Raw genomic sequence first — 13320 nt, 5'->3', positions numbered from 1 at the left:
GAGACGCTGATCTGAGAACGTGTTTGGCGAGTGAGAGACAGCCTGGTGCACCGATGGAGAGTCACGGAAAGAAATAAAGCAACAAATATAGATCTGGCTCTCAATTTTGACAAGATGAGACGAGTCTGGTTGTAAAGACTCAGTTTGAGGTCTCAGTTTTAAGGCCCGTGTTATTGTTGAGCTGTGACTGACCTCTGCTGGAGGCCACGACGAGTGCGTCCTAAAAAGCATTAGAGACGTTTACGACATGAAAAGAAAACAACACAGATCAACAATTTCCTGCTTGGGATTTAATGAAATTACAATATTAAATGTGTAAAAAAAAAAAAGAAATTCACATTTACTTAAGAAGCTAAAATATCACCAAAGTACCCTGAGTGTGTTGTTCACTGCTGATAAACCAACATAAGGCCGAGTGTGTGTGTGTGTGTGTGTCAGTAGCAGTCCACGATGACCTCTTGCCCCGGCTGTGTGTCTGGGTGAGTGTGAGCGGCGCTCGCGGTCAGGATGTCCTGCAGCAGAGAGAGGGGGGAGTTGTGGACGTGGTCGCTGCTTCGAGTGAGGACCTTCAGCCTCTCGTCCAAACCCAGAGACGTCAACGCCTCACACACACTCACATGCACGCTCGCACCGTCTCCACCCTCGTTGACTCCTCCTCCTCCTCCGATACTCTCCTCTGCTGCGATGTCGCTCCCCTTCATCCCCAGTGTCTTTCTGACCTCCTGCCCCCAGCCCCAGCCGGGCAGTTCACAGGACACCGTTGCCACGGCGGCGGCGGTGGCGTCCGGCGACGGAGGGCAGACCGCGTCTCTGAGTGTCACCAGCAGGCGGCAGGCCCTCAGACCCACGGGTCTGTCGCAGTCAACCAGACCACTCAGCAGCGCCGAGATGACACCCAGCTCGACCACGCCGGCCAATTGGGACTCTGCGCCCTCCGCGTGCGTGGGAGGGGTGCAGGTCCGGTCGGAGGCCGCGCCATCCTTCCCGTAACCCCGGTGACCCGAAAAGGCTTCGTCCAGCAGCAGCTCGGCCAGCTCCAGCGTGTGAACTTTGACCTCCCAGTCCAGATCGGCGCTGCCCTGTGAGAGGACGGAGCGCACGCACTGTGTGAGGAGCGAGGCGGAGGAGGACGAAGACGAGGAGGACGAAGACGAGGAGCGCAAAGAGAACCAGGAGATGAAGTACCGTACGACGGCCCTCCTGGGGAACCCCTCCGTGTCCTGGGAGAGGATCTCAAGCAGCCGGCTCACTATTTCAGTCTGGAAGGACACAGATTCAAAAATATACAAATTCAATTATACAATTTAACTGGAAGAGCGACGATTTTAAAATTCTCTCTTCACAGAAGGTGAGAATATGCTCTGCCACCAATAGATTGCTTGTTAATCTTTATCTGAATGTACACCGTTTAATGTAAAGTCTGAAAAAAAAAAACAGTTCCATTATCAATTCTGCTTATTGGACCGATTCCCTTTTTGGTTTTCCAATCAATTTTCTGTTCAGAGAATCAAAGTAGGTCTCCAGAGGTTTTCAACATCTGGGACTGAACACAGAGTCTAATAACATGTGAACATGTTGAAATTAATTAGAATATTAGTAGTCATCATCTTTGTTTGTGTGAAATTAAGCCACAATTTGACATTTGCAATTGTTCAAGGACATAAATCTGTTATGTGTTCAAATAGTTTTTACAATTCTTTTTAATGCTACAAAGAATTAAAAGATTTCTGCATTTGAATATTGGCGAACTCGGGCGATACCACAACATATTTAACATATTTAACATGACCCAGTGTGTCTGGAAGGTTGGAAGCACCCAAAACATATGAAATACTGTAACGTGGTCCTAAATGTTGATCCTGACTTGCCTTGGTCCAAAGAAAGTATCGGCTTGAGTTAAATTATACAACATCTGATACACTGAGAGTTCTTCACCGTTTCTTTCTTCTTCAGATTCAAAAGTGACACAATGTCCGCCTACCTCCTCCTGACTCAGCGCTGCCCCCTGCTGCCAGCTGTGCGTCAGTGTCTTTGCCAGTGCAGAGATGGCGCTGGCTCTCACGTAGCTCTCCGTATCCTGGAGTGCCTCCTTCAGGAGGGGGGTGGTACAGCGGACGCCCAGCAGAGCGGGTGTCCCAGTTACTGGAACACCTGCCAGGTGTCCCAGAAACTCCACCGTGGAGTCCCTCACCTCCCAGCGCATGTCACACACGCGCTTCTTCACGACCTCCTCGAGACCTAACGCAAGTTCACACACACACACACACACACACACACACACACACACACACACACGTTTACCTCCAGGGACGCATCACTGTGTGTTATAGCCACACGTATTTCACAGGCTGCCGGTGAACTTCACCTCGTCGGAGCGGGTCTGTTACGACGGACAGGTCTGGGGACACACTCATCCATTTCACTAAGGCCTGGTAGGACTTGTGGAGTACCTTAGGAACACAGACAGACACGTCAATGATGGAAAACACCGCTGACTTACAGTGTGTGACCCTCAGAGATAGACTGAGACTCTCTTTGTAACTTTAAATCTGGAGTCAATGTGGAAAGCTGCAGAAAAAGTAAGTGGACCTTTAGTTAAGATTATGATGTCATACTACTCACTTTTGAGTGAGCCAACTGGGTAGTGAATGTTTAAAATTGTACCAGACACTCTCAAATACTTTGCTTCTATACGTGACAGAATGCAGACATCAGCATGGAAAAGACACATCTCATGTACATTGTGTAGCGTAGATGTTTTGGAAAGCTCTGAAATTACAATACAAAGTTATTTAACTGAAATAATACATCTGGTTCTTAGAGTTAAATCTTTTTTTAATTTTTTTACAGGTTAAGATTAAGACAATCGGTGAGTGATGGTGTCTTCTTCTAAGCCACTACTCCCCAGCAGAAGTTGAACGTTGGTGACAAAATAAATAAATTAAGCAACAGCAACAGCAACACACACACGCACACACACACACACACACACGCGCACACACGCACACACACACACACACACACACACACACACACACACACACACACAACGTACCGTGGCATCAGAATCAGGATTGTCCAGATATTGCATCAGAACTGTGAACACTTCACTGATGGCATCCTTTGCTCCTGAAACACACAAGATGGACATGGACACACACACACACACACACACACACAACACTTCAGATAATGGAGCATTTGTTTTTGTGCCAGTGCATGATGATATTTTATCTGACTAATTACTTTTAGAGAGCGATTGAAGCTCTCAGTACCGAATAAATCACTTTAAGATCTTCTTTCTTGTTCCGCTGCATGTTTCCAATAACTAATTGAGGCATTTGATTAAATTGTAAGTTTTAATTTAATGTTATATCGCCACGTTCAGCTAGATTCTGTTACCACTGTGGCTGTTTCCCTTCAGGCTGCAGTATAAAAAGGGGTTTAGTAAAAAGAAAGGAGAACATTATTTCTAACGGGACGATCCCACATCGACACTCAGGTGTTACCTGGGCTGCTGCTGAGAGCCGTCAGAGCCTCCAGGGCACATTTCTGAACTTTGCCAGAGCCGATTACGTTCCTGCAAACCTCACTGCAGCCAGTGGGCGAGGAGGAGGAGGAGGAGGAGGAAGAGGAGGAGGAGGAGGAGGAGCCGCTGCAGATCCTTAACAATGACAGAACTGCAATGACAATTAACTGTGGAGGACAGGGGAGGCTGTCGGAAGGCTGGGAGGACAAAGAGAGAGAGAGAGAGAGAGAGAGAGAGAGAGAGAGAGAGAGTTAGTCTGCTGCACATCAAGAATCCATCTCCATCTCCTCCGGTTGTCTTCACGGCCTCACCGTGAGTGTGATCTGCGGTGTGTTTGTCAGACAGACACAGATCACAGAGATGCAGGAGCTTTTACACTTCAGCTGCTCCACCATTGAAGACTGACGCTCGTCTGCTGCAGGAACAAAAAAGCACATCTAGTTATGAAGATGCTATACACGCTTTAAAATTCTTTATTACTGTGTGTGTGTGTGTGTGTGTGTGTATATATATATCTCTGTGTGTTTTACCAGTGGTGTTTGTGCCCAGCAGACTTTGACCCGTCACGATGTGGAGGGGCAACAGAAGTATTCTCACGGCCCGGGCTGTGTGGACAATGTCACTGCTCGAAAAACAAAAAGGAGAAGAAAGAGAAGAAGAAGAAAACAGAATAAATCCATTGTTTCTGCAACTTGAACAGTATACTGGTCGTACTGGTGCCAGTGAAGACTGGCGAGTGTGAAGTGGCGCCCGTGCACAGATGCTTACTGGTGACCCCGGCGAAGAAAAGCCGCTGCGGCGTGAACGAGGTCAGCGGGTTCGTCAACGTTCAACATGGACGACAGAAGACGGCTGAGGCGCTGGTCCGGGACGCGTTGGTCCGGGACGCGTTGGTCCAGGACGTGTTGGTCCAGGACGCGCTCGTCAGCGCCGGAGCGGCTGACAGACAAACACGGACACGGTCTTTCATACTTTCTTGTCGATAGGTTTGTTGATATGTGACAATAATGTTAACTCGAGTATTATATGCATATGTGTGTGTTGGTGTTCACGTGAGAGTGACAGTCTACCTGCATGCAGCCAGAATGACGTCCATCAGAGGCAGCGTGAGCTGACCGCAGCCGGCCGTCACCAGTTCCTCCAGAGAGTCCGCGACTGTCTGCAGCAGCTTGTCCCAGAGAGGAGGCCCGGCCCGGGCCAGGAGCAGCGCCAGCAGTTTGAGGATCTGCAGACTCTGACGGAGCTTTGTGTATTTTTGGGGAACCAGCGACGCCTTGAGGTACTCCGAGATCGCCGCGACGGCAGACGTGTACTCTGCGCTGGTGGTGCGCGTCCTCCCGTCGCCATCTTCTTCTTTCTCATCTGCGCCGTTGCATCCCGGAGACGAGGCGGGCTGAAAGAAGAGCAGGATGTGGGCGAGCATTTGATTGGCGGCAGACGCAACGAACAGACTCGCGTCTGTCTGGAGTTGAAGGAGCGGGTCAATGAAATCTGTGAGGAAAATAGATTATATGAATGAAATACTGCCTGCCTCCCTCTCATCAAATTGTCTTTTATAATATACAACATATTCGGAGAGATGGTCACCTGATTGCACAAAGAAGCCGAGAGCCTTCGGGTGCCGCAGCATGCTCCGTAAGCCCTGGATCCAGCCGATTCGGAAACAGGGATCCTCCCAGAGTCCAGCTTCTTGCCAGCGCTGACGGTGGAAGACCTGGTTCAGAACCGAGCGTTCCTGCAGGCGGCAAACATCGCCAAAGTCAGAATTTTGTTTCAACAGTTTTGGTAAAAGCACATTAAATGTGCCATTAACTCGACCTGGAGCCTTTGGAAGCCGTCCTCAGTGGCAGCCGTCAAGCCGGTGAGTCTGAGGGTGAAGGAGAGGACACCGGGGTCCGAAGCCGTGTTGTGGACCACAGTGGATATGAAGTCAAGCAGACAGGGGCAGGCGTCCAGCAGAGATCCACCTTCACGAGGAGCAAAGGTGGACATGAGACACTAATGTCCATCTATCCAATCCCGGGGTTGGAATAACCCTCAAGGCAGACGTCACATGACAGCTTCGTTCTTATCGATGCATTTATTTAGGAAGTAGTATATCAAGGTGGATACTAATAGGGTTGTTTTTACACACTTTTACTCGCCCATTCCCTACACGGCTCACTTGCTAGACTGACTCATTCATTTATTTGTTTTCATTATGTTGTGTTAAATAAATGAGTTTATTATTTTGTTTTTCTGTCCCAGAATTATTTTATTACAAAATTAAATAATTGTTAGTCGCGTCCTTATTTTTTTGGGGTGTATCTTTAGTGGTGAATATTCCCAAACAAAGTGACAAGCAATCATATGAATTACCACACATTGAATGGCAGACAGTGGTTCATAGTGGCCCCTCTCAGGGGGGGGGGGGTGTCACAGCCTCATATCCTTCCGGTTACCTGGCTGTGACGTGTCTCCACGTTCACCTGACGTCTAACTACAGGAACAGCTAAAGTAAACGCACCTGAACGCTCCACCTCGAGGAGGTCAAAAGATGGAGGAAACCAAAGAGAGAGGAAGAAGCAGGCAGGAACGAGGACAGACAACGGAGCTATGCCACCATGTTCGGTACTAACCGGCCTCGGTGAGCCCTGTGAACCAGTCCAACAGTTTCTCCAGGCTGGTGTCATCGGGCAGAGACCTCCCCGAGGCCGCCAGCACCTCGCACACACCGGGCAGCAGCGACACACACTCTGCGTCCATGGTGCGCGTGGCTTTCCCTCTTCTTTCGCTGCAAAAAAAACAAAAAAACGTAACGAGGACGCCTGCGCAGTTCACTGATCTGTAAACTAACGGATAGTAACTGACACGCGCGAGCTCAGCCGTAACCCTCGGTCTCTATGTTTTACACCTCTACCCCCCCCCCCTTCACCCTCTCCCTCCCTTCGCACCGCTTCCTTCCCCGAACGAACTAGTTCCGGTGTCACGTTTCCTTCGCGTCGTCCATTTTCACTAAAACCGCACATGGTGCCGCGCCGGTCGAGGACCGTCAGCCTCTTAATTTTTTTGGGATTCTTCTCCGTAGTGGCGAGAAAATCCGTCTCGTAGCGGCAGATCAATGCAAGACACGGTGGACATGGTGGACGACCCCGAGTACGACGAGGAGGAGCCTTCCTTCAGCGACCCGGAGGACTTCGAGGACGACGTCGAAGATGAGGGTGAGCGGCCGCAGGAAACACCCCGGCTTTCTGGCCCGTTTGCTAACTTGTTAGCTACGAGGCGCACTTACTGAATTGTAAAACGCTATAAATTTAGTTAACCCGTCACCTTGTCAACCGGACCGTAATGTTTAAACCGTGAGATTATATTAACAAAAATTAACAAAACGATTGTTACATCGCCATTTTTCCTTAAACGTAACTGTTAACTCTGCTTCGTTTCACGGCTATTGAAGCCTCAGTCTGACCCCCCCAACAGACACCAACCTGTGGCCTCGTCGCTGTCATTGTGACAATTAAAACGGCTGACTAATGAAAATCCTTTTTACAATAGCAGGCTGAATGAACGTTTAAGGCCGAGACCACTACTGCGAGCCCCTCCAGTCTGTGGGTTTTTGTGTGTGAAGCTGCTGGTTCACATCAGATAAAAACGCGTATTTTTGGGTGCACCGTGCTCCTCGTGTCTGCAGACACACACGTGAACACATGACACATCAGCAAGTTGAGAACATACTACAATGAAGACTAATGCAGAAATTTGTATTTGTAAGCAACGGTTAACACAGATCAGATGAGTGACTTAACGTCTATCTTCCCACCCTCTTCAGAGCTCCTGGAAGACATCCTGAAGGAGAAGCCCCAAGAGGCTGACGGCATTGACTCGGTGGTGGTGGTGGACAACGTTCCTCAGGTGGGCCAGGAGCGTTTGGAGAAACTCAAGAACGTCATACACAAGATCTTCTCCAAGTTTGGCAAGATCACCACTGAGTTTTATCCAGAGGCTGCTGATGGCTTGACCAAAGGGTATGCGATCGGCACCATACACTGTCACGGAAGTATACTTGCTTTTAATGTGGGAAATGAGATGTAAAACAAACCCATATCTTATGCAGGTATATCTTCTTGGAGTATGGTGGTCCTGCCCAGGCCCTCGAAGCGGTAAAGAACGCAGACGGCTACAAACTCGACAAACAACATACATTCAGAGTCAACCTCTTCACCGACTTTGACAAGTGAGTGTGCGGTGTCGATATAAGAGGTGCATCAAATGTGGCTGCAGGTGTACGTGAGACAAGTAAGATTAATTCTGTTCGCTTATTTCCCCAGGTACATGAACATCAGTGATGAGTGGGAAACGCCCGAGAAGCAGCCTTTTAAAGATTTTGTGAGTTCTTTTTTACTAATCATAAGTAGTTTTATCATGTGGGCTTTTTGTATTTCTTTAATTTTGAAGAAATGGGAGGGTTTTTGCAATATCAATAAATGAATATACCAAAATGTCTGCCTGTTCAGGGAAATATGCGCCATTGGATTGAGGACCCAGACTGTCGTGACCAGTACAGTGTGATCTACGAAGCTGGAGAGAGGACTGTCATTTACAACAACGATGCTAAGGATCCAATCGTATCCGAGGAGAGATCAGTAAGTAGTCGATCACACTGGGAACTGCAGCATTAATATAGAGGTTGTGATAAATGTAATTGCACCGTACGGGTTGGCTTGCAGACTAATGATGATTTTTGTTTCTCGATGCAGCGCTGGACGGAGACGTACGTGCGCTGGTCTCCTAAAGGCACCTACCTGGCCACCTTCCACCAACGTGGCATTGCATTGTGGGGCGGCGAGAAGTTCAAGCAGATTCAGAGGTTCAGCCATCAGGGCGTGTCCCTCATCGACTTCTCACCATGTGAGAGGTAATCAATATTTCTGTTTAGCACTACTTATGGGGGGTTCAAGTGTTAATGGTGTAAAGTGTTTGGGCCCAAATCTAATTATTCTGCTGATACCGAGCCCAATATTTTTCTTTACCAAACTGTTGCTGAAATATATATCTTGACACATTGAAATATAAGCTATAGGGAAGAAAATATGACGCACTACTTGATCCAAATACTGTACGTCCTGATTTAAATCTATGAAACTCTTCAACTTAATTTATTAATAATAACGATGGATACTATTAAATAAAAAGTGCCGTATCTTAAGCTCCGCCTGTGGTTGTGCTGCCTTGCAGGTATGTGGTGACCTTCAGTCCGCTGATGGACACAAAGGAGGACCCACAGGCCATCATCATATGGGACATTCTGACCGGACACAAGAAGAGAGGTTTCCACTGCGAGAGCTCTGCACACTGGCCCATATTCAAGTCAGTTTTTTTGATAATGAAAGATTTTATGTCGCCAATTGACTTTTATGTTGCGTTCACATCTGTTGCTCCTGCAGTGATCAGAATGTATTATAATGAAGCATTTTTGTTCCCAGATGGAGTCACGATGGAAAGTTCTTTGCCAGGATGACCACAGACACGCTGAGCATCTATGAGGCTCCAGTAAGTACAAACAAAGACCACATAAAGTTGTATTTGATAAGTGTGTGGCTGACATTTATTCTTTACTTTTTCTGCTCCTTTTAGTCAATGGGCTTGCTCGACAAGAAGAGTCTCAAGATTTCCGGGATCAAGTAAGCGAGGATTCTTTTATGATTTTGTTTCTTGTATGCTTTTAAATTGTGAAATATTGAGAATAATCTGTGTTTTTGTTTATCTACAGAGACTTCTCATGGTCTCCTGGTGACAACATCATAGCATTCTGGGTGCCCGAGGACAAAGATATCCCAGCTCGAGTGACTCTGATGCAGATGCCTACCCGCCAGGAGATCCGCGTCCGCAACCTCTTCAATGTTGTCGACTGCAAACTGCACTGGCAGAGAAACGGAGACTACCTGTGTGTGAAAGTGGACCGGACTCCGAAAGGAACACCGGTAAAGAGAAAGAGGCGAAACAGCTGAGACCTCACTGTTAAAAAAAAAAAAAAAAAAACCAACAAAAACAATTGCTCAACTTATTTGTTCACTTTTTTTTCAGGGCGTCGTCACCAACTTTGAAATCTTCCGCATGAGAGAGAAGCAGGTTCCTGTCGATGTGGTGGAGATGAAGGGTGAGGACACATACAATTAAAAACACTCTTAACATTAACTTTTATTGTTTACCAAAAGCAAGGACACCCCTGATGCGCGTTGCTTGTTTGTGTCTTTGCAGAAGGCATCATAGCGTTTGCATGGGAACCCAACGGCAGCAAGTTCGCCGTTCTCCATGGAGAGTCTCCCAGAATCAACGTCTCCTTCTATCATGTCAAAAACAACGGCAAGATCGAGCTCTCAAGTGAGTAGATCGGACTGACGCGCTACAACTATCTTACTGGCGCTAGGTCGCACGGTCTAGGACGCACCGGTAAAAACCTCCACTGAATGTGACGCTTCATCCTTTTTTCTTTTTTCTTCAGAGACGTTCGACAAGCAGCAGGCCAACAGCATCTTCTGGAGCCCCCAGGGACAGTTCTTGGTGCTGGCTGGTCTCAGGAGGTTAGTTAAATATGTGTGTGTGTGTGAATTTGTTAGTGACGGCAACAAGAAGTCGCTGATAACTTTTCTGACGCCTCGTATAAGAGCTAAGTTCCTCTGATTCTAACTCTGATCTGAGGCTCACGGTATTGAATATTTTTATAATCTTCTCTTTTTTTCCCCCCATCTGTGTGCAGTATGAATGGAGCTCTTGCCTTTGTGGACACGTCCGACTGCACCATGATGAACATAGCGGAGCACTACATGGCCTCCGATGTAGAGTGGGACCCCACCGGCCGCTATCTCGTCACCTCCGTCTCCTGGTGGAGCCACAAGGTGCGTGCAGCGACGCCTCTCCTGCCCGTCCAGATTCACCGTTGGCACCCGTAACAACATACTAAACGTGCGTTCCCTTTTCCTCCACCTGTTTTTAAAAAAAATTTTATGTGCATTAAAGGTGGACAATGCATACTGGCTGTGGACGTTCCAGGGCCGTCTTCTCCAGAAGAACAACAAGGACCGCTTCTGTCAGCTGCTCTGGAGACCCAGACCTCCTACCTTGCTCAACATAGAAGACGCCAAGGTACTATTTCATCTTTATCATTTAGTGTGTGTGTGTGTGTGGCTGGCTGGCTCACATCTCCAACACCTACGTGATATTGTATTTGCTGTGTCTTTTGATTTGTGTCTGTGGAGCCATCCTTTTTTTTTTTTTACAGTAAATATCCATCTTCCTCTTGCAGGTAATCAAGAAGGATCTTAAGAAATACTCAAAGATCTTTGAGCAGAAGGATCGTCTGAGCCAGACCAAGGCTTCTAAGGTACGACACGTTTATTTCTTTAACTGATGCGCTTCCACACTAGAAACAAACAAATAATCTATTGATAAACGATGCTTGTTTACTAAACCCTTTACGTGTTTTGTGAGTAGGAGCTGGTGGACAAGCGCCGGTCCATGATGGATGATTACCGTAGCTTCAGGGAGACGGCGCTGCAGACCTATCTGGAACAGAAGAGCGCCCGCCTCGAGCTCAGAGGAGGTGAGACCGCTCTCGCGTTTTGTACCCGCGAGTCTTTTGTCTTAACGTAAGGAAAACCACTGACGTGTGTGTGTGTGTGTGTCTGTCCTCCAGGAATGGACAGTGATGAGCTGGACAGCAATGTGGAAGACTGGGAGGAGGAGACCATTGAGTTTTTTATCAACGAAGAAATCATTCCCCTTGGAGATCTGTAGTCCCCTACGCAGGTAACACACCAATTAAATACCCAGTGAAACATGGTCTAACCTTACATCAGGACACGGTCTAACCTTACACCCAGGACATGGTCTAACCTTACACCCAGGACATGGTCTAACCTCACACCCAGGACATGGTCTAACCTTACATCCAGGACATGGTCTAACCTTACACCCAGGACATGGTCTAACCTTACACCCAGGACATGGTCTAACCTTACATCAGGACATGGTCTAACCTCACACCCAGGACATGGTCTAACCTTACATCAGGACATGGTCTAACCTTACATCAGGACATGGTCTAACCTCACACCCAGGACATGGTCTAACCTTACACCCAGGACATGGTCTAACCTCACACCCAGGACATGGTCTAACCTTACACCCAGGACATGGTCTAACCTTACACCCAGGACATGGTCTAACCTTACATCAGGACATGGTCAAACCTTACATCCAGGACATGGTCTAACCTTACACCCAGGACATGGTCTAACCTTACACCCAGGACATGGTCTAACCTTACACCCAGGACATGGTCTAACCTCACACCCAGGACATGGTCTAACCTTACACCCAGGACATGGTCTAACCTTACACCCAGGACATGGTCTAACCTTACACCCAGGACATGGTCTAACCTTACATCAGGACATGGTCAAACCTTACATCAGGACATGGTCAAACCTTACATCCAGGACATTCTTGTCACTATTGTTGAAATTCTTCCAAAATGTCGATCATTACCTTTCTCCGTCCCTCTCCATGTCGATAACAACCGCTGTTTTTATTCTTAATCCGTATAATATCTCTCTTTCTCTCTCTCTCTCTTTCAGTTCATCCGTTTTTGTGTGGAAGGAGGAGAGAGGAACTGCGTCATTGATTGGAGGACGACGACCACGCCGTGAATCTTGGGGTTGAAGAGCCTCAACATTCATATTTAGTGACATCATCAAAGCACGCCTTGCGGAGCAGCAGCCACATCCGGGGGGGGGACGAGAGAGAGGATACTTTGTATTTAATATTTCTCTTTGTCTCACACCATTTTTATTTTTTCATTTTTTCTGTGGAACTTGGTATTTAGTAATACTGCCTCCTTTTTTTTCTATTCATCAATTGGAGTAACCCTCAGCCCCCGTCTCTTTATCGGACCTTTCGTTTTCCAGGGGTTGTGTTATGAACTAGCCCCGCCATGCAAGTGTGTTATTACAGGGCAGCACGGGGTGCTATACCAGTGGGGGGGGGCGGTGTTGTGACTAAACGAGTAGCCTTCGTTATAATTGTGCTGATGTGGCACTATAGTGGCCTGTATCCTCCTCCTTTCAGATTAGGTTTTCACACAGGGAGGGGGTGCGCAGTGGGAATAACTTTAAATAAACATTCAAACACAATGCTAGCTGACTGCGTCTCAAGTGTTTTGGCTCTTCACTCATCATGAATCACGTGCTCTGGTTCCACGTTCTCCAGTGTGAGGACTTGCAGCGCATTTTCCCTTTTTTTTTTTTTTAATGGATTGTCTTTCAGCTTTTGGACTGACAATCGAACAAAAACAAGCTATTGTAAGACTTCGCCAGCAGCTCCAGAAAGCTGATTGGTATTTATAGACTAACGGGTTAATCCAAACACAATCAACAGATTTTACTGACGGGTACTTGTTGAGTTGCAGCCCTGCATACGGTTCTGAACACCCATAATACGTCTGCCACGTACAGGTGGTCAGATATTGTGGATAAATGAATGCATCTCTTGACCAAAAGCAGTAACAATTTTATATTTATATACCCAGTAGGAACATATCCAATCGCTACAACAATGGATGACTTGCTCCTGTATTTGAAAGGAGAAAAAAATCCACGTAAACATCTTAGGAAAACTAGACTGCTGGTTAAAAGTCGGGAGTGTATATGTGTATATATATATATATATATATATATATATATATGCATGTGTGTGTATATGCATATATATGTATATGCATGTGTGTGTATATGCATATATATGTATATGCATGT

At 47.1% G+C, this 13320-nt stretch overlaps 2 protein-coding genes across 3 annotated transcripts; one reads left to right on the top strand and one right to left on the bottom strand.

Annotated features, from left to right (window-relative positions):
- Window positions 1-275: 275 nt before the first annotated feature.
- brat1 (BRCA1-associated ATM activator 1) lies at window positions 276-6429 on the bottom strand. Of its 2 annotated transcripts, none has more exons than XM_034530910.1 (12): window positions 6148-6429; window positions 5348-5496; window positions 5117-5264; window positions 4600-5020; window positions 4298-4468; window positions 4060-4154; window positions 3841-3944; window positions 3510-3726; window positions 3056-3129; window positions 2366-2450; window positions 1982-2238; window positions 276-1259 (listed from the first exon to the last, which is right to left on the bottom strand). In XM_034530910.1, the coding sequence occupies exons 1-12, from the start codon at window positions 6272-6274 to the stop codon at window positions 435-437; spliced, it is 2673 nt and encodes an 890-aa protein (XP_034386801.1). In that variant the 5' UTR covers window positions 6275-6429; the 3' UTR covers window positions 276-434. The 2 variants fall into 2 exon arrangements, with proteins under 2 accessions (XP_034386801.1, XP_034386808.1); XM_034530917.1 differs by having other exon boundaries at window positions 4060-4151; window positions 6148-6319.
- Window positions 5973-12704, top strand: eif3ba (eukaryotic translation initiation factor 3, subunit Ba). The gene is made up of 19 exons (XM_034530924.1): window positions 5973-6729; window positions 7338-7533; window positions 7623-7742; window positions 7837-7894; window positions 8023-8151; window positions 8266-8423; window positions 8744-8875; window positions 8992-9058; window positions 9143-9189; window positions 9279-9489; window positions 9593-9665; window positions 9767-9889; window positions 10011-10089; window positions 10266-10404; window positions 10526-10651; window positions 10812-10889; window positions 11000-11108; window positions 11202-11314; window positions 12145-12704. The coding sequence occupies exons 1-18, from the start codon at window positions 6630-6632 to the stop codon at window positions 11300-11302; spliced, it is 2046 nt and encodes a 681-aa protein (XP_034386815.1). The 5' UTR covers window positions 5973-6629; the 3' UTR covers window positions 11303-11314; window positions 12145-12704.
- The last annotated feature ends 616 nt before the right edge of the window (window positions 12705-13320 follow it).

This window comes from Cyclopterus lumpus, chromosome 1, assembly GCF_009769545.1.
Source record: "Cyclopterus lumpus isolate fCycLum1 chromosome 1, fCycLum1.pri, whole genome shotgun sequence".
Taxonomy (NCBI): Eukaryota; Metazoa; Chordata; class Actinopteri; order Perciformes; family Cyclopteridae; genus Cyclopterus; species Cyclopterus lumpus.
Note: the sequence above shows the minus strand (reverse complement) of the source record. Positions and strands in the feature narration are given on the sequence as shown.

What these genes read in the sequence shown, in the direction of transcription:
- brat1 (XM_034530910.1), bottom strand. Translation starts at nt 6,274, where the DNA reads ATGGACGCAGAGTGTGTGTCGCTGCTGCCCGGTGTGTGCGAGGTGCTG. An exon ending in CACAGGGCTCACCGAGGCCG is followed by an intron (nt 5,497 to 6,147) that starts GTTAGTACCGAA and finishes CTCCTCGTGAAG; the next exon opens with GTGGATCTCTGCTGGACGCC. An exon ending in ATCCTGATTCTGATGCCACG is followed by an intron (nt 2,451 to 3,055) that starts GTACGTTGTGTG and finishes TGTGTTCCTAAG; the next exon opens with GTACTCCACAAGTCCTACCA.
- eif3ba (XM_034530924.1), top strand. Translation starts at nt 6,630, where the DNA reads ATGCAAGACACGGTGGACATGGTGGACGACCCCGAGTACGACGAGGAG. An exon ending in GCACACTGGCCCATATTCAA is followed by an intron (nt 8,876 to 8,991) that starts GTCAGTTTTTTT and finishes TTTTGTTCCCAG; the next exon opens with ATGGAGTCACGATGGAAAGT. An exon ending in TCTCCTGGTGGAGCCACAAG is followed by an intron (nt 10,405 to 10,525) that starts GTGCGTGCAGCG and finishes TGTGCATTAAAG; the next exon opens with GTGGACAATGCATACTGGCT.